The 19,146-nt window shown below is 41.5% G+C and overlaps 1 protein-coding gene across 1 annotated transcript in view; it reads right to left on the minus strand.

Moving 5' to 3' along the window:
• Nucleotides 1–19,146, minus strand: part of ROCK2 (Rho associated coiled-coil containing protein kinase 2) — a 130,527-nt gene that overhangs the window by 26,766 nt on the left and 84,615 nt on the right. Inside the window, exons 13-26 of the mRNA XM_048498693.1 lie at nucleotides 18,513–18,648; nucleotides 18,289–18,380; nucleotides 17,878–18,124; nucleotides 17,508–17,614; nucleotides 16,039–16,198; nucleotides 13,858–14,018; nucleotides 7,359–7,543; nucleotides 5,782–5,851; nucleotides 5,040–5,143; nucleotides 4,571–4,757; nucleotides 3,412–3,505; nucleotides 3,216–3,310; nucleotides 2,338–2,517; nucleotides 1,771–1,939 (exon numbers count right to left, since the gene is read on the minus strand). Coding sequence (XP_048354650.1) covers nucleotides 1,771–1,939; nucleotides 2,338–2,517; nucleotides 3,216–3,310; nucleotides 3,412–3,505; nucleotides 4,571–4,757; nucleotides 5,040–5,143; nucleotides 5,782–5,851; nucleotides 7,359–7,543; nucleotides 13,858–14,018; nucleotides 16,039–16,198; nucleotides 17,508–17,614; nucleotides 17,878–18,124; nucleotides 18,289–18,380; nucleotides 18,513–18,648 — 1,987 coding nt within the window. The remainder of the gene's footprint in view (nucleotides 1–1,770; nucleotides 1,940–2,337; nucleotides 2,518–3,215; nucleotides 3,311–3,411; nucleotides 3,506–4,570; nucleotides 4,758–5,039; nucleotides 5,144–5,781; nucleotides 5,852–7,358; nucleotides 7,544–13,857; nucleotides 14,019–16,038; nucleotides 16,199–17,507; nucleotides 17,615–17,877; nucleotides 18,125–18,288; nucleotides 18,381–18,512; nucleotides 18,649–19,146) is intronic.

The following is a 19,146-nucleotide window of genomic DNA, read 5'->3' on the forward strand; positions in this document are numbered from 1 at the left end:
ACCTTCAATATTTTAGGGACAGGGATTGATGGAAAGTTTGTGCTTTGGAAAGAGGTGAAGCAAAAGTAAACATTTCCCCAAAGGAAATCTCATCCTGTTATAGCAGAACAATTTCATAGTCTCCATCTTGCAATTGTTCTCAAACACTCTCATCTGTTTACCCTAAACGCTATTTGAAGTTTACAAACTTGAGTGCCATTTTCATATGCCCCAAGTTAACTTTCCACTTGGTGCTTTCTGCACTCGCTTCCATTTTACAGAAGGAAAAATGGAACGTTTCAGAGTTGTGTTACTCTCCTACCACACACCAAGATTAAGTGGCTGCTTACAAGCAATAACACAAGCCATGCTAAAGTAACGGTAAATCATTAAGCAAATGTTTATGTGGAGAACGGGCAGTGAGAGATGGTAGGCGAGGTCAAGAACCTGCACAGCCAGAAGCAACCGTGAGCTCCCATGTTGGGGATTTAATGTCTTGAGGGTGACTAGAAGCGGGCTGCAATCCTAAATACACTATTCTCAGAGCAGGTCCCATTAAATAAAATGGGACTTACTTCCAAGTAGACATACTTAGGAATTCTTCCACAGTCAATTAGCTTAGGGATACATTCTGTTCCCATCTTGAAGAGCCATTTTGAATGCAGTATGCTGGCCCAGATTTCTGTGTGTTTAACACTTAAGCACACAAGAGGCACACCATATTTGTTTTCAACATTGTTCTCTACGAATCAGCTTTTATTACCAAACCCACCCACCCACCCACCCACCCCCCGCTCAAATGCATTTTTCTGGGGCCAGTAGTCAATTAAAGTTTATCAAATCATCATCTGGCTATTTACCAATTATTTTTCAATAGATATGAATACCAAAATCTCACGACAGACACAGGTGCCTGTGAGAATGCAGAACAAAGTTTGAAATTGCAGATCATGTAATAAAACGAAAGCCAAGAGTGCCTTTCAATCTCAGCTTCCAATGACAAATTTGCCTATTAAAGCCACTGATTACATCAATTAAAATCTGAAGCTCTCACACTCTTATCTGCAGCAATTGTGCCGACGGGAACTGCTGATAAGTGGAATAACTCGAGAGCTGCATGCATCTCCACATAGCACCCGCAGTGTCTAATTAGAATAAGTATCCGTGTATCTTTTGAATCAGGTGTCACTCCTTTCCTCATGCAGAGTACTTTCCTTTGATTTTAACTGCTTTCCATGTTAGTAACAAATGATTAGACAGATGACCTTCAAGCAAGAGCATTCTGCCACTAAATGGTTTTCAGGCATGTCACCTGGGCTGTCAGGTTCAGAAGGTACTGGTGTGGAAGACAACGGCTCTTCCTCTGAGTCAGAATCAGAGTTGAGAAACACCCGAGAACTGGAAGGCTTAGTGGCAATACTGACAGAGGTGGAAGAACGTTGATAGGTGAAAGACATAGACTCCGTAGTACGGGACTGAGTAATGCGAACTGAGCACCCAGCATTGGAGGGGTGGGGGGAGCGAGGGAGGGAGGAGTGCAGAAAAAAGATCAATGAGAAAGCAGCTGAAAATAAAGAATTGTTTTTCTTCCTCCACCATTCACAAAAATTATGAACCAAGATAAAATATACACAAAAACCTTAATCAACATCAAAAACCATTTTTTTTGCTAAAATGTTGGGGGCAGAAGGAAGAGATAAGAAGGTGATATTACTATCACATTTTTGCAGTTTACAGAAAACTATTATTCTAAATGTTTTAATTTCTGTGACAAAACAGAATGATACTTACCAGGGAACCCATCATCGGCTTCTGCATCTCCAGGGCCACTGCCTATACTGGTGCTGTCCAGACCAATGTGTATCATCTGAAGCTGTGAGCGCAGCTGTTCAATATCGCTATCCTTGCTGTCCAGGGCCATTTGCAGTTCTATTCTTACCTGGCTCTCATCTGCTATTTGCTGTAAAAGGATATTAGACAAATGCAAATCAGACCTCATCTCAATTATAAATACCGACCACACTGTTCAGAATTTTTTTTTTTGCAGACTTGCTCAAAGAGCATTGTTCCAGCCCCCACCATTGACGGACAAAATACACATCCTAAAAGAGATTCTTACAAAGTGGTCTACATTTGAGCATAGACAGGGTTGCACAGACCCAGGGAATGAAACAGGAGTTAAGAGGCCACAGGGACTGTGGTCATTATCATTGGGAGTGCACTGAATAGACAAAATTATTTTAAGTAGAACGCTGCTTACAAGGTCTGAAAAATTCTGAAGCATTATTCCGGAATAATTATCCTTTCACCAGACTATGCAGTAGCTTTGCTCCTATAACTATCTGCACAGGTACTTACTGCTTGCATTTCATTAATCTCCTTCTGATACTTGATCATCATCTGGGTTAATTTTTCTCGCTCAGACTTCAACTCCATATGCAGCTTCCTGTTCTCTTTTTCTTTCCTTCTGACATCGTTGTCGGCACCTCGCTTGACAGGATCCTTGCGATTCATAATTTCAGCTAACTTGTTCACCGCCTTTCAAAAGGGGAAGAAAACAAAAATGCTGAATTAGAAATGTAGAATCAGAGGTCAGTTCTTCAGCTTATAGTAGGCACTATTAAGCCATTTTCCTACATAAAATGTCATTCATGTGTTTATATTTTGACTTGGAAAGTCATAGCAAGTTTAATTTGATGCTCTAATTCATTTGGAAGGAATGGGAAGATCAAAGCACAACCAAGTTTTATGTAGAAGTTCATAAAGATCTGATTAAGGGCTCAATTTTAAGGGCCAGTAAAGTTTCATATTACTCAAGGTTGATCCTGACTTTACAAAATGGTGTGAAGTGGTCACATATTCAAAACTTGTAGATGGCCCATCATCTACTACATTAATAATGTATTCGTAGACACAGTTCTGCCTATCCAGGAATTATGTTCCTACTTCAGTGACCAAATCTAACCCAGAAAATACCCCTAACATAAGACAATGCCCACAGTGTCAGGAACATGTGCTATAATAAACCAGTTACTCTCTAAGAAAAGGAAAAGCAATGTATGTTTTTAAAACACAGTAATGTTAAGGATGCTTTCCAGGATACAGATTTAAAGCTATGGACATTAACATGATTTTAAAACATCAATTTCATCCTGCCCCTCCTTTTGTCTCTCTCTGCCTGCCACCTATAACAGTGAGCGAACTGTTTTTATGCTGCTTTTTGGTTTATTTTTCACCTGTGTCTTCAGCGTTCTTTCAGTAAACAACTGTTTCTCATACTGAGTCTTAATAAGTCCTATACTTGTTTCCTCATCTTTCACTCTGGCAATTTCTGAAACAAGAAAATGGAATCATGTCAATAAGTTTTCAAAATCAATCTTGGCTCAAATAGAAGTTACCCCTTTGGGGGGAAAAAAATGAAAAAGCGCTCACGTTCATGGATTTCTTTAAGTTTATTGTTCATCTCTTCTTTCTCATTTGCAAGGTTAGCCACATCACTGGTGAGCGTCCTATTTGCTTCTTCCAACTGAAATATGGAAAATAACAAAGGAATGCGTTACTTAGAGGAGTAAATAAAGAAAGGAAGAAGTAAACTATTCAGAGATTGTTTGTAAGAGGAAAATGGTCACCATTTGAGAAAAAGGATATATGCGGCAAATGAACACGGGAGAATGAAGCAGTAAAAGGATAAGCAAAAACAGCTCTGTGGAAAACAGAAAATATGCGAGTACAAAGTTTAACAGAAAATTAAAAAAAATAAAAGTTCAAAAGTACAAGATGGCTGCAAAAAGGTTTACGATGGTCATGGACTAGGATACCTAAGGTAGAATAGACAGTAAAAGAACATATCAGGTTCAGAGGTGAATATTCTTTGGACCAGAATGTATGGCGGATTCTGCATGAGCCAAAAACAGCGGTGTGAAAATGGTTGATTCTACACCGTTTTCACACCGCTGTTTCTGGCCCATGCGGAATCAGCCTATGAGTCAGAAGAGGTACAGAAACTGGGATCTTCCAAACAGTTAATAAAACAACCAGGGTGTAGGCATAAAGCGAACATTTACACATTCTGCTGCATATGCGCTCAAAATTGATGGAACAATTGTGGGACCAGCTGCAGGGACTGCCACTCATTCTACTGTACTATTAAAACAGCAACTCACAGTTCTGTGATTTTTTAAAGTTAGGACACTGCTATAATATTTCTGATTCACCATTATATTCATGGCCCAGTTATACACCTTTTAAACAAAGAACTACACTAACTAAGGCTGGAATAATACTAAACTATATGCAGTGATTCTAGTAAGGATATGACTGGATGGCTTTTCGTATTTCTTCCCAAAAACTCAAAGTATGTAAGCCTGAACAATATCTGTTCTCAATCCCAATCCCAGGAACCATTTTCTCTGAGCATTTAACCATTCTGTGCAACACATCTTGCAACAGATATCTAATTATTTTCCTTAAGAACTCAGTACTGTTTCAAGCTGCAATGGCAGAATCATGATACTAAAGGACCGCTTGTAAATAAAGACATTCCAGCTGGCAAAATAAAACCTACAATAGGGGCTTGATGTGAACCACTTACAGATGCTATTGTGGCGTCTTTCTCAACAAGTTCCTGTTTGTGCCTAGCCATCATTTCTTTAATCTCCAGCTCTTTCATGATCTTCTCTTTTTCCAAATCTGAGTACTGTTCTTCAGCAATGGAGCGAGCCAACTGTTCTGAATCTGCTTTGGTTAAAGTGATCTCAAGTTGCGCCGCCAAGGAATCCCTGCAAGGCAAAGATGTGGTTGAAGAAATTATTCCTGCCATTTCTGAACCTGAAATATAGGCATACTATTATGTTTATAAGGTTGCCAACTACCTGGAGAAACAGCATCTTTCCCCTTTTGATGGGCTGTTTTTTTAACCAAATGATGGTATTTATCTCCATGCTGTGAAACTTCCACTGGTCTTTTCCATACATTTAGTCTCTAAGACTCAGGACATTTTTTTTCTCTGGGTCTGTTGGCAACCCTATGTGCGGACAAGAAGCAAACTGCTGAAACCTCACCTTTCGTCTTGCAATTCTTGTATCTTTTGCTGCAATTCTTTGCAAAGTTTTGTCTTTTCTTCACATTCTTCTTTAAGCTCCCGAACTTGTGTCTTGTATAAAGTCTGATTAAAAAAAAAGAAAAATGTGATCTGTGCTGTAATCAACTAATCAAGAAAGCATGGCTCTAGGCCTTTCATTTGCATTAATGCTTGTTTAAGATAGGGAATCTTCACAGCTGCTTGTCACTGTGACATCAGCATTCAGCGGAAGCCACAATCAGTTGCTGGTATTATCATGAACGGAACTAAGTCACAGTTTACTTAAACTCTAACTGTAGCCATGTAGTTGTGGCTTAATAAACAATGCTTAGTTTCCATATGTCTCACAAAAACACACTGACAATGTCCCATCACTACCTTACTGCAAGTGCAAAAACATGGGTTCAAGTTTTTAACTTGACAAGAAATTGCAGTGCATTAACCATGAATAAACGCACATGCAAAACAGACAGTAGTGGAACGGTCAAACATCTATTAACTCCCAAGGGTAAACAACTAAAATCCCCAAGGGGAAAAACTACAAAACACCCAGAGAAAGGAAAGGATATTTCTGTATTAATCTAGACCAGGGGGTCTGCAACCTGAGGCTCTCCAGATGTTCAGGGACTACAATTCCCATCAGCCCCTGCCAGCATGGCCAATTGGTTGCAGACCCCTGAACTAGACAAATAGAATAATGAAGACCCCAGTGCAATACATACTGAAAAATATTGTTCAGCTTCAAGCTGGTCTTGAAGTTCCTTCATTTGTCCGTCAGCATCCTGGCGTTCCCTATTCGGAAGAGAAAATACACACAGATCATTATGTAGTTCTTCTGACAAGCTTTAATAAATTATTTTCCACCTCACAATTCTCTCTGCATTTCTGTAATTCAGTTCACTAATGGAAAAATTAACGAAAGGCAGTTTTACTGCCTTTCCCTTCATATTGCAGCCCCCGTCCCTGCAAAACTGCTTTAGTGGACTTGACAGCAGTATCACATGAACCACGGAAGCTGCAGCAAGAAAGAGCCAACTAGTTGTTTGCACTCTTCTGTATTCTTGTGTGAAGTCTTCCTTGAAGAGAACAAGAGCTAACTGTCATGGGCCATCCCCTGGAGGCCGATGAATCTTCAGGGGATGAGCAGAGCCCAGTAAGCCCAGACCAGGTTGGGAGCCAACAAGGGCTGGGCTTGGAGCAGCCAGGGCCCCTGCAGGTTTTACAGAGTGAACAACAGCCAGGTCAAAACTCAGAGCCAGATGTGCCTGCAGCAGCAAGCTGTGCATACAACCCTGCTCCAGCTGCAGAGACTCAAGTACCTAGCTCACCTGAGCCCACGTGTCAGCAAAGGCAGAGGCAGAGGGAGCTGTTGAGTGTTAAACGAAGAAGCACGTGCCTGCTAGCTCAAAGAAGGCACGTTCTGCAGCAGGGAGAGGCAGAGTCTTCAGAGGATGAAGCCTAACATGCTGGAAGAGCCTATATCAAGCAGGTTTATAGAACATCCCGGCCTGGATGCAACAAAGCTCGTGACTGCTGCAACGCTTCCTCTGACTTGTGGATTCTGTGCATTCTGACCCTCAGACCGGATGTCTGATGCTGAAACCTGACTTTCAGACTGGACTCGGCTCCCTCCTGATATGTCTGCCTGGCAGCTCAAGCTGGGACACGTTGTGTCCAGCTGATAACTGCCAGGGCAACACAGCACTCTCTTCTGCAGGAGATAGAGAATACAGCTGGCTAATGCAGGTACAGGAACTATCCCAAGTCACTCTTCCAGGGCCAGGGCTGCGGCACAACTGGTTGCAAACGCAGGATGGGAGTCAACTAATGTTGAATCCACCCTTGGGAACATCCTGGCCACCCCTACACACACATGCTGGCATCTGTTCCACACACTACCACTGCTGCACCACAGTTGGGACTTTCAGATTTTGCAGCAGAGGGGTTGAGGGATGTCTGCCCCCGTATCTGGCCCTCTGCTGGTGCATTTGGCCTTTCCACCAGTGAGGGGGGTACCCACACCAGCACAAAGCTGGGCTGGCTCCAGAGTTGAGTCCGCCTCACCTTCTGGATTGAGCTGCCCATCTCTAGCCACTACACCACAGTAGTTCACAGCAAAGTTATCCATCTCACTAGACCGCGATTTCTTTTCCAGTTCTTTAAATCAAGATTGTTTTAGAACTGACTGTTTACTGCATGGCTACAAACACCTTAAATTTCTCTTAGTAGCAAGTAACGATCATTTCTAATGGGATAACACACAGTAATGAAAAACAAACTTATTGCTGAGTTGCCTTACTTGCGGAGTTCATTATTTTGTTTTTCTAAACTCAGTTTGACTTCAGCAAGATGATTATTCTCCTGTTTTAGCTGCTTCTCTGACATTTTCAGTGCGTTGACTTGTTGCGTCTGCATCTTGAGGTCATTCTGGGTGAGGCAGCGCTTTTGCGTTTCCTGCTCTATTTTCAATGTCAAGTTTTTCACCTGGAAAATAACACGTTTGATTCCTTTTTAACAAACATTTTACATGCATGGAACACTAAGAACAATATATATATCATGTTCACTTTGCTGAACAATGTTTTTTTAAAGAATGAACAGCTAGCTATCTAGGGACATTTAATCAGGGGTAAAAAAAGAAAGCTATTTCAAAGGAAGAGACAGGCAAACCTTCTTTTGTACTAATAAATACCACTACATTACTGAAGAGAAACCATTTCTGCTTGAAAATTGAAAGACTGCTGAGAAAAAAGAATACACTGCTCAGATGCTTTCCAAAATAATTAGAGACTGGGAGAGCAGTCCATCCATCCGTCCATCCATCCACATCTGTTCATATATTTTATTAATAGACATGATTTGTTCTGTGTCATTGGTTTGGGCCCACTGAAATTTTCTGCAGATTGAAATAATTTTTGTCTATGTAGTGAGGACTTCACTCATTCTGCTGCAGACCAAAATGCTGCTTGTGTTGGAAAGGGGAATCCCCCTCAGACAGTGTGGACAGGGACTAATGAAGGCTGCTCTCTTTCCCATCTCCTACTATCCTCTGAGGGATCCAAACCTATGTCTTATGCTGTAAGCTATTTATTATATTCAACAAAAATTAGTAGGGGAAAAAATTTCTACAACTGGTACTGCTTCTAACACCCACCTTCTTCGGTGTGCCAAATGAGTATGAAATAATGCTTGTTATGAACTTCTTTTATTAGATCCAAACATTATACATTACAGAAAGTGAGAAGTTTTCATTAGTACTTGAAATTTAGTACTTGAGACAGCATTACGCTAATAGTGAGATGAGAAGAAGTATAAAAAAACTCAGGATTTAATGAAAAATCTGACCAGATAATAGCAAGACGACTATGGCAAGCCTAACAACATAACCATGGAAAGCTTTTATGCAAGTGCCCAGGAAGAAACTGAACATACATGTAACGAGATGGGCTGATAATTACAGATGACTAGAAATGCAGAATCAAAAACAGTAGGAAAATCGGGAAAGGCGGAATTTAAATGTTTTAAATAAAAACAAATTCATATCACAGCTAGAGATTCTGAAAGATCAACACAGAAATACATTACCTGGTCAGGACAAATCAAGAAAAGGTATGGAACCCATTCACTGAAGAACTCACTTAAGAACTATATAGACAGATAATCAAATGCCTTTATGAGGCATAAAAACCATCATGTGCCGAACAATTGGAAAAGCACTATTGCACATCATGTAAAACAGGCATTACAAATGTGGCTACAGCTTCAGACATTTCGATATTAGGATTGTTCAATAACTTAAGAAATTTTTGTTTTATCTGAAAGAATAATGAATCCTGTTGATAATAAAACAGTCAAATCAGCTCTAATGTTATTGTATTTCGGGCAATAGAGCAAAGCATGAAAAAGTGAATCAGCTATATGAGGGCAAAACCGACATTGCTCGCTATGTGGGATATTAAGAAAACGACTTTGAAGTATGGCTGAAGGAAAAGAATTACATCTTGCTCTAGTCACGACCCATCTGAGATTATGGTTAGCAAGTTGTTCCAAGTAGATGGCAGGGCAAGATTTCTAAGGGGTAATCCCAAAATATAATGGGGAGCAAGAGCTTTGCATAGAACAGATAAAAATATGACAAATTGCACCTTTGATAAAGTTTCAGCAATTTTAGAAAGTGAAGAGAAAGCTGCACTCAAAGCCATTGGGAGAAAAACCACCAGGAGTGGACGGGATATCAATAGAATTAGTTCAAGTTCACAAACATCAAAATCTTTTTTTAAAAAAAAATGCCAATAAAATTAGAAAACAATCAACAGCCCACAAACTGGAACCTCTCTGGATATAACTCAGTTCTGAAAAAGGAGACATCAAAAAAGACTGCAGCAACTATCAGATCATCACAGTCATTTCCTGTGCAAGCAAAGTGATGCTCCAAATTTTACAGCCAAGACGGTTCCTATATCTGGAACTAGAAATGATAGATGTTCAAGCTGGATTCAGAAAAGGAAGAATCACTAGAGATCATATTGCAAATGTACAATGGTTACTGGAGCATACAAGATAATTTCATAAGAAAGTTAATTTGTATTTTATAGATGACAGCAAAGCTTTCAACTGTGTGGGTTGTGAAAAGCTACGGATGACAAGTACTCCTAGGCAAGAGGCTACAGATAGGATAGAATATGGAGAAACAGAAAGGTATCCAATTGGCAAAGGTGTCAGACAAAGATGTATTTTATTTCTCTACCTGTTCAAACTCTATGCAGAATATATCATAAAGAAGGCTATATTAGATTTAGAAGAAGGTGGAGTGAAAATTGGTGGCTATACAAATGATACAACATTACTGTCAGAAAAGAGCAAGGACTTGAAATGACTTCTGTTGCAATTTAAAGCAGGAAGTGCCTAAGTAAGATTCAGCTGAAAAGTAATGATAAAGAAATTACATAGCAGTTATTAAAACATTTTTTATTCATTGGCTCAGTTTTCCTCAATCAAAAGGAAGACTGCAGTAAAAAAAAATCAGGAAAAGGCTGAGACTTGAAAGGGCAACCCATGAAGGAACTAAAAAAGATCCTTAATTGTTAAGAAATGCCAATGGAGACCAAGAGCGGGCTAATTCATACTATGGTGTTCTTTATTATTGTGTATGGATGTGAAAGTTGGACAATGGAGAAAGCTGACAAGAAGAAAATAGATTTATTTGAAATGTGGTGCTGGAGAAGAGTATTACAGATACCATGGACCACCCAAAAAGACAAGTGGATTCCAGATCAAAACAAGCCTGAACTCTCTCTGGAAGCTAAAATGACTAGACTGAGGTATTTTGGTCACGTCATGAGAAGAGATGCCTCACTGAAGAAGACAACAATGCCCGGAAAAAAAGGTGAAGACAGTGGGAAAAGGTAATTCGACATCTTTTGAATCAACAGAATGGACTGATTCTGTAAAGGCAGCCACGGCCTTCAGTTTGCAAGACTTAAGCAAGATTGTTAATAAATAGGGCATTTTAAAGGTGATTAATTCATAGAATTTCTATCCGCAAAACCAAAGTGATGGCACATAGGACACAAAAACACGCACACACAGTTAAAATAGCAAGTTTACATAAAGAAGCACAGGTGCAGATATACAGTGCAGTTCAACATAGAATTATTTCATGCTAAGCTAATGAACATTAATGGCTCAGATTATACCGCAAGAGTGCACCGCTTGAAACATGAGCTTAGATCTAGTCTATGAACCTATCAGATCTGAACTCTCTAACCTCCAGGGGTATAGCCCAGTGGTGGGATTCAGCAGGTTTGCACCACTTCGGCAGAACAGGTTGTTCAAATTGTGCTTGTAAACAACCAGTTGTTAAATTATTTGAATCCGACCACCGGAACTAGTTGCTAAATTATTTGAATTCCACCACTAGTATAGCCACCAGGGGGTGGGGTGGGGACCAGAGCACTGGGCAGAGCCGTTGGGGTCAAGTGGGGAGTGGAAAATTGCCGACCCACACCCCCTCCCCCCGCTGTGCCCACGCCCACCTGTTCTCTGTCTCCAAAGTTCAATCGCACTCTCCAATCCTCCCCCTCCTCTCCTGAATCACCCACCCCCTGCTGCCAAACATGTCGTCCGTACATCCCCCATCCTGGTCTCCGCCCCCTTTCTAAAGGCCGGGCTCGTCCCTGCCATCCCAGCTTCACTTCCGGTGAGGCCCCTCCCCTGCTGCAGTCCATCTTTGCTAGCAGGTGTCAATTCCTCTTGGAGGAGCGGACTGCAAAAGTTTAATACAAATATGTTTCTGGCTGCTTAGAGTTTGAGCCTGGACTTAGCTTCCATAGCCAGGAGCTCTGAAGTTCCCCTGTATGCATTTGGGCAGGGGAGTGAGCTCTTTTACAGCAGACAGGAGGACAACAGTAGCCTATTGTACCTACTCTCCCCAAGAATAAAGCTAGCCAATGAGTATAGGCATCTCCCAAGGCATTGTGACACGAGTTAGCCCACATCAGAATGCAAGAGCCATCCTATTAGGAAAGGGGGGGGTGCCATCTGGTTCTACTCGGATGCCCTGCCCTGCTTTGCCGGGGTGCCATGACATCCTCCCTTGGCTATTGTGCTAGCCTGAGATCAGAGAAGGGGCTCTGTGCAGACTGTAAAGACTTTGCTGAGTTTGGTTGTGTTGGTTCAGCTGCTACATCCAGACCTGCCACAGAGAGCTTGCTTGTGACCTCATGGGCTGCTGCTAAGGGATCTGCCTCTTCCTGTCTTCCCCAGCCCACCCCTCCAGCAGCCAGTCACCCACCCTGGGCGCTCAGGGCCAGGAGGAAGGGGCTCTTGCTTCCTCCTGGCCTCAGTCCTATGATAGGGCGGGAGGCAGGGAAATAGGCACAAGGACAGGGAAGCTTCCCAAGCTGGGGACAGAATGGCAGCTAGCTTCTGTGCTGGGCTCAAGGCTGTGCCCCTCCAAGCTCCTAACCCTAACCTTCTTCCGCCCAGGTGAACCTTCAGCCCCTCTCCCTCTCCTGGGCTTGGGAGGGATCAGCAGCAGCTTCAGGGACCTGCTGCATGCATAGCCCCTGTCCCAGTGCCTTGGGTCGCAGGAGCCATTAGGAGGTGACTGACACCTGCTGGGCTGGATTGATTGCCGGGGGAGAAGGGAGGGGGAGGACCGGGATGCCAAGGATGTGCTCCCCCTGCTTCGGGAGGATTGCTGCTCAGAAGCCTTGGTCGTGGAAGCCCAGCCACCTGGCTCTCCGGCATCCTTATCTTTGGGGTCTTCTTTTCTCTTTTGTGGCAGGGGTTCACTGCCACCACCTGTTTCTTTCATTGGGCCTGCGGAAGGAGTAGACAAGCTAGGATCTTTGCCAGGCAGGGAGGTCTTCAGACTCCGGGACCATCGCCTCTGCTCAGACATGTGGCTAAGGTGTGACCAAATAGGAAAATCATGAGAATCCATGTTTTTGAAGCATGTTTTTGCACCACGGAGCATGGGATGCATGATTGTTGTGATCAGACATGTGGCTAAGGGTGTGTGAGCTGTGATGGGATGGTGATTAGGGGGTGACCAAGCAGTAAAATCATGAGGATCCATGTTTTTCAAGCATGTTTTTGCGCCCATGGTGCACACGGAGCATGGGAGGCATGATTGTTGTGCTCAGATATGTGGCTAAGGGCTTGAGATGATGTGAGGGTGATTTTGGGATGACCAAGTGGGAAAATCATGAGAATCCATAAGGATCCTTGTTTTGCAAGCATGTTTTTCCGCCACTGTGGTGCCACGGAGCATAGGAGGTGTGATTGTTGTGCTCAGACATGTGCCTAAGGACTTGAGCTGTGATGTGATGGTGATTTGGAGGTGACTTAATGCAAAAATCATGAGGATCCATGTTTTTCAAGCAGGTTTTTGTGCCACTGCAGTGTCACGGAGAATGATTGTTTTGGTGCTGCCTATAGACAACGACATGCTCTACAGTTTGATGGTGGTTTTGTTTCATTCCAATTCAAGAATACTATGAATTGAGGGAGATCTGTTTAAATCTGCCTCTCACCTTTTATTTCATAACACTGGCAGGCCAATCCTATGCGGTTACTCTTCTCTCCTTCCTTTCCTTCCTGGCTCTGTGCTGTGTTTCCAATGCTGGGGGGCAATTGGGGGTGCTGGATATAACACCATTACACGTTTTCACAGCAGTAATAAAACATTTTGAAAGCATTTTAAGTCATACGACACTTAAAACACTTTAAAGTGTTATAGCGGTTGTTAAACATTTTGAAAAATGTTGTCAACATTTTTTATTTCTGCTGTGTGGCATGGACCATTGCTGTGTTCAGATCTGTGAGTTGGGGCATGTTCTATAACGTGATGGTGACTTTGAGATTACCTGGTGCAAAAAAGGTGTTCTTTGGTTGTGGTGGGGGAGGGCGCCCTTTGGTCATGATGGGGGAGGGTGGCCGCCCATACAGGGAGAGGGGGACACACTCAGATTTTGCCCTGGGCTCCATTTTCCCTAGCTACGCCTCCGCTATCCTCCCCTGAATGAACACAAAATACTATCACATCATATATTGTTCCAGTAGGGCTGCCAACCTGCAAGTGATTGCAGGGAGGTTATATACACAGGTGCACAAGACTACTTCAGGAAGGGGTTGTCTTTCCTTTTTTTTTAAAGTAAAGAGCTAATATGAAAGTTGGAGAAAGCTAAATAACACAAGTAACTTTACCACAAAGGTAACCTGAAACAAAAGCCCCAAGTAGATATAACCAGGAACAAATTTAAGATTACTGCAAGTTTCTTACTAATACTTACATCCTCATTCAACTTATCTTTTTGCTTAAGTAGCTCGTTTATTTTCTGTTGAGATTGTTTTAGATCACAGTCCAACATGGAGCACCGTTTCTCAACTTCTAGCAAGCAGTTTTCTACTTTTTGCTTTGAAATTCTTTCCTCTGAGAGCTTCTTTTCCATTTCTATAAAATAAAAAAAGTATAAGCAAAGTCAGCATTTATCATTTTATTATCATTCGACACTCGTACACTTGGTAGTACACTGAAAAACATCAAGGACTTCTGGGAAGAAAAGTGATATAACTGAAGTTGAAAATAGTTATTACTGAAGGATCCGCATAACTGGAATCCTCCTAAATTGAAGAGAACTGTTTTTGAAACTGCCACTCATGTAATGATTTTAGATTATGCCCAGTCAGCATGAACAATTATTTAAGATGCATTATATAAGCAACCCTCCTCGGCTTTGAAATTCACTGTCAGTTTTCCATTATTCTACTTTAAGACGTTCTGACTCATTTACTGCCTACACATATTGTCAATTCTTTGTGAAAGCAAAGTTACTTTGTGATGCATGGTGCCACAGTTTTCTGCCTTGTTATCTGACTAGACAGCCCAGAAACTTCTATAAGTTCCACTGCAAAGTCAAATTGAAGCATTAGCACCTGCTAACAGCCTAAGCAGTTTTTAGAGTAAAGATTTACACGCAAAAAATAATTTCCCTACCAAATGACGTTACAACATGCACAATATCTGCAATGAAGCGGGCAAAATAACCTCATCTTGACTTCACTGACAACTATGCTATGAAAACATTTCAATTCCATTCATATTAATTTTCTCAGACACCTTACACCACCTGAAAAATTCAAAAGGCAGCAGCATTATACAATTATAAGATCCTAGGACCTCTAGAAACGACATCCTACAACAATCACAACTATGTGGTCATTATCTACATTACCTTGCCTAAATCAGACTAATCTGTTGGAAGAAAGGGACTATATGCTTTTTCTTGCCTCATCCTACAGAGGGGGTTTTTACTAGAGAGCTAGTGGCTAGATAGGGACTTAGGAATTTGTCACCTTTATCATGCTGACTCTATCCCTTTGATGTAGACTGATACTCTTAGGGACTTCCTGCCTTGTTTCTGACTTCTTCTCTGAACCTCTCCATCTTACCTTCACCATGCCTAGGGAGAGGATGTGTCTCCTACGCATCCGTCTCCATCCAGCTAGATTAGATTAGATAGTGAACCTATCTCTCCACCTTTCTATCCAGAATGGAGTTCACTAATAAATACTCTTTTCATTAGATTAGAAACTACAAATGATTCTGACTTTCTTTTGTGTCTGAAGTTCTCTCTAGCAAGCTCAGCCACGGGTCTGTGCCCAGGTAAGCTTCCCTGTGTTCAGCCTGTGCCGCTCTGCTACTTTTGCAAGGGAAACACACGCACCAGATGTGGTTCTCCCAACATAATCCACCCACTCTAGATGCTGACCGCTGACACACTGCTATGAAGCCAGAGTTCACATCAGCTTCACACAACAAATTTGCACTGGGAAAGTTTAATTTGCAATGTGAAGCGATAAGGTACAGTGGCTAGAATGTCGGTCTTAAATACGGAAGTTCAAATCCCTGCTCAACAATGAAGCCAACAGGGTAGCTGTGGTCAAATCATTCTTCTCTTAGAAAACCTAAAAAAGGGTAAGAAACCTATATAACGAGGTAGAACCTGCAAGCAAATGGCAGGAGTGGTCATCCTATTCCCGTGGTGGCGAAACTTATGGCACTCCAGATGTTCATGGACTACAATTCCCATTAGCCCCTGCCAGAATGGCCAATTGGCCATGCTGGCAGGGGCTGATGGGAATTGTAGTCCATGAACATCTGGAGTGCCATAAGTTTTGCCACCACTGTTCCCTCTCCCTCACCATATCTCTTTCTCTCCCTCTTGGTCTCTGGTTCTCCCTCCCCCAATGACTGGTTCTCTTGTGGTCTGTCCCTATAACACCTGCCAGCACTCTTTCTTTCTGCACCCCTGATTTCTCTAAAGAAAACGCTCGCTCACTCTATCGTCCCCCAATGTACTGTATCTCTCATTCTCTCACACCTGCACACTCACACACAAACTGGCAGGGGTCACACTTTGGAATCAGACAGACAGACGAAAGTATAAGTACATAATGTATCATGCCTTTACCTTTCATGGCTTCAGACTTTGCTTCTTCAATAGACTCATAGATTTTATTTTTGTCAGCTAGCCGGGCTTTTGTCGCCTTATGTTCCGCTTCTTCTTGTTCCACGTTCTGCTGCAAGACTTTGAGCTTGTATGTCATATCTATTTCCATGTTGTTCTTCTCCTGTTAAGGAAACACACAGGGATGCAGTTTGAATATAATCTCACAAATATTCTTGAAGTAAAAAATGTACACTTTAATTGGGAGGCCTGACCAGTGTCGGGAGAAAAAGATGGTCTCATCTAAGATTTGTGGTTTGATCATATTCTCTACTCTGTAATAGGAAATAACCAGTGGTGGGATTCAAATAATTTAACAACTGGTTGTTTGCAAGCATCATTTTAACAACCGGTTCTGCCGAAGTGGTGCAAACCGGCTGAATCCCACCACTGGAAATAACATATATTTAAATTGCTAATTAGGCTACCTATCAGAAGTGGCATTCATCCCCCCATAACAGAGAACAACTGAACTGCTTATTACTGCACAAAGAATAGTAAAAGCTGGAAAGAACGTGACCCTTGATAACCACTGGTTGGCGAGTCAGATTGTCTGTTATTTTTGGAATGTGGACAATGCCAGTACCGGGCAACCCCTGGGCAACTTCAAAGTTCTTCTCATATCTCATACCATGTGTTGATACATTTCCAGTTTCACTGGACAGCTCCTTCTATCCAACTGATCACCTGTCCTAACCCCACAGCTCCATCAACTGTCACTTCCAAGGCCGCTAGAGTCCCCACAGATCTATCCCATAGTTCCTTATATCCTTCCTTTATTAAAGCATCATTGATTAAAGAGGCCCAAGGAAATAAAAATGCTACAAGAAATGGCACTGCAAGATTATAGAATATAAACTAAGGATTACCACTCATCATTGGCACATGCAGACTGTAGAAGCCTTGCCACAAATAAAAATAAACTGGACTACAGATATGAACATTCAGCCTTGTTCTCTCAACAGAAACTCTATTGTGGTCTATCTACTATTGCTTCAGAAATGAGCGTGTCAGCTAGCTTCAGAGAAATACCTCCTAGCAACAACTTATGGTTTAAAGCCAATGTAGAAGTCACAAGCTTAACAAACAGATACATTCATGGCAAAACACCGCCACTTTATTTATTTAGTTGATTTCTATCCCACCCTTTAAATGCATCCCAGGGCGGGTTACAACCATCTGAAAATGCTTCCCACAATACAATAAAAATAACATCATACACAGCTAAAAATTCCTAAAAACATACTTAAAAACAAAAGCATACCCCACAGAAATACATATCTAAAACATACCCACCACATCCCTAACCCTTATGTTATGTAACTTTAAAGAGGGAGAAAATATAATTACAGCTATTAAGGTATGCAAAAATCAGAATGTCAACAGAACTGATTATGATTTACAAAAGCAAGCTACTGTATACTTCTTTTTACCTTTTCCAGATCTGTGAATCTTTCCTGTAATTGTCTTTTCTCTGTCTCGGTTTTAGCTAATAAATTTCTCCCATTTTTTACTTCTTCTTCCAAACTAGCTATTCGGCCTAAGAAAATGTTGGAAGAGACCAATCAGTAAAGAAATGTTACTAAACAGGCTATTAAAATTTAACGTATTAGGAACTGTGATTTTAACAAAGGAAAACGTTTTTTTTGTTCTAAGTAGAAAATCAAAAGCATGTAAGAAAGCATGTAAATTATACAATTCCAAGAACAGGAGTTCCATGCAATGACAATTCCAAGAGCAGCAGACAACCAGCACTGCTTATTTCTACTACGCAAAGCAATTTCCAGCAGACTGTTTACATACCCTGAAGATCACTGATAATCTCAGACCCATGAGTTCGATCTCTCCTTTCAGATTCTAGTGCAGACTGCAGGTTCAGAAAGTCCTTCTCTAGTTTGAGTTTAGCATTTTCCAGCGCACAGTTTTTATCTTGCAAATCTCTGTTATTAGCTTCCAGCTGCTGAATCTGCTTCGTACTCTCCGTCTGGTTCTTCCTGAACCTGGCGGTCGTATCAGATTCCGTACGCAGTAAGGCATTGGCTTCATCCAGCTATTGAGCCATGAAAAACATTTGGGACAAGTGAGTATCAACAAAACTTTTACAAACGGTTCCAAGGTGACATCAGAGCTGCAAACTGTCACTGGCAGGGCAATTTTAACACAGAGGTTTGAAACCAAAGTCTGGCAGACAACTGAAACAGAAAGATCGCTTGCCTGTCTCTGCAGCTGGCTGATTTTTTCATTTGATATCTGAGAGTTCTGGTTCCGCCTTTTCAAATCTTCAAGCTGATCTTTCAAACTGTTAACTGTAATTCAAAAAATACTGAATGTTTAAGTCCGTCGTGCTAATTTAAAAGTGGCTGTTTGAAAATAAATTCCTAGCAGAAGGAAAACAATTTTGTTCATTTCTCACAATGCCAAGATCCGTGTCCACGTACCGTCATTTTCCAGATTCCGTTTTTTATCCGCTTCGTGTTCAGCTTTCCTCTGGTATTCTGCATTCTTATGCTGGAGAAGAGCTTTTTCCCTTTCCAACTGTCTCAGTGCAGACTCTACGTTCTTTCTTGAGGTTATCTAAAATATGTATTGAAGCACAGAAGGCATATTTCTTTTTAAAGAAGAACGGAGCCTCATGACATTTAATGAAAGCACTGTGTTGGATCCTAAAAGCTTTTTTCCACTGGTTAAAAGAGGAGGATGGGCTTCCCTCTGACCATCAAAAAGTCTAGGCTTGGGATTGTGAAACTTAAGCGAACAAACGTCACGTGGGTGGGGGCTGCAATAAGGAGAGAAGCTGGCCCAAGCTGGCTTGATCCAACCAATTAAGCAAAAGTGTTTTCCCATTTTTGTTGCAGCAAATACGCTTAGCAGATGTGCTTGTGCAAATTACAGACAGCCATGGAATTTCAAAACAGTAAAGACTCACTGTTCTGCTTACTGAAAATCAATAGTAAAAGTCTAATTCAAATGTGGTACAACATGAGTCACAATACGTGGCCTTTAAAGCAACCATATTTAGGATTTACTATATATGCTGATATCACAAAGCAGCTCTAGTGATCTTATGGAGCT

The sequence above is a fragment of the Sphaerodactylus townsendi genome, linkage group LG01 (genome assembly GCF_021028975.2).
Source record: "Sphaerodactylus townsendi isolate TG3544 linkage group LG01, MPM_Stown_v2.3, whole genome shotgun sequence".
Taxonomy (NCBI): Eukaryota; Metazoa; Chordata; class Lepidosauria; order Squamata; family Sphaerodactylidae; genus Sphaerodactylus; species Sphaerodactylus townsendi.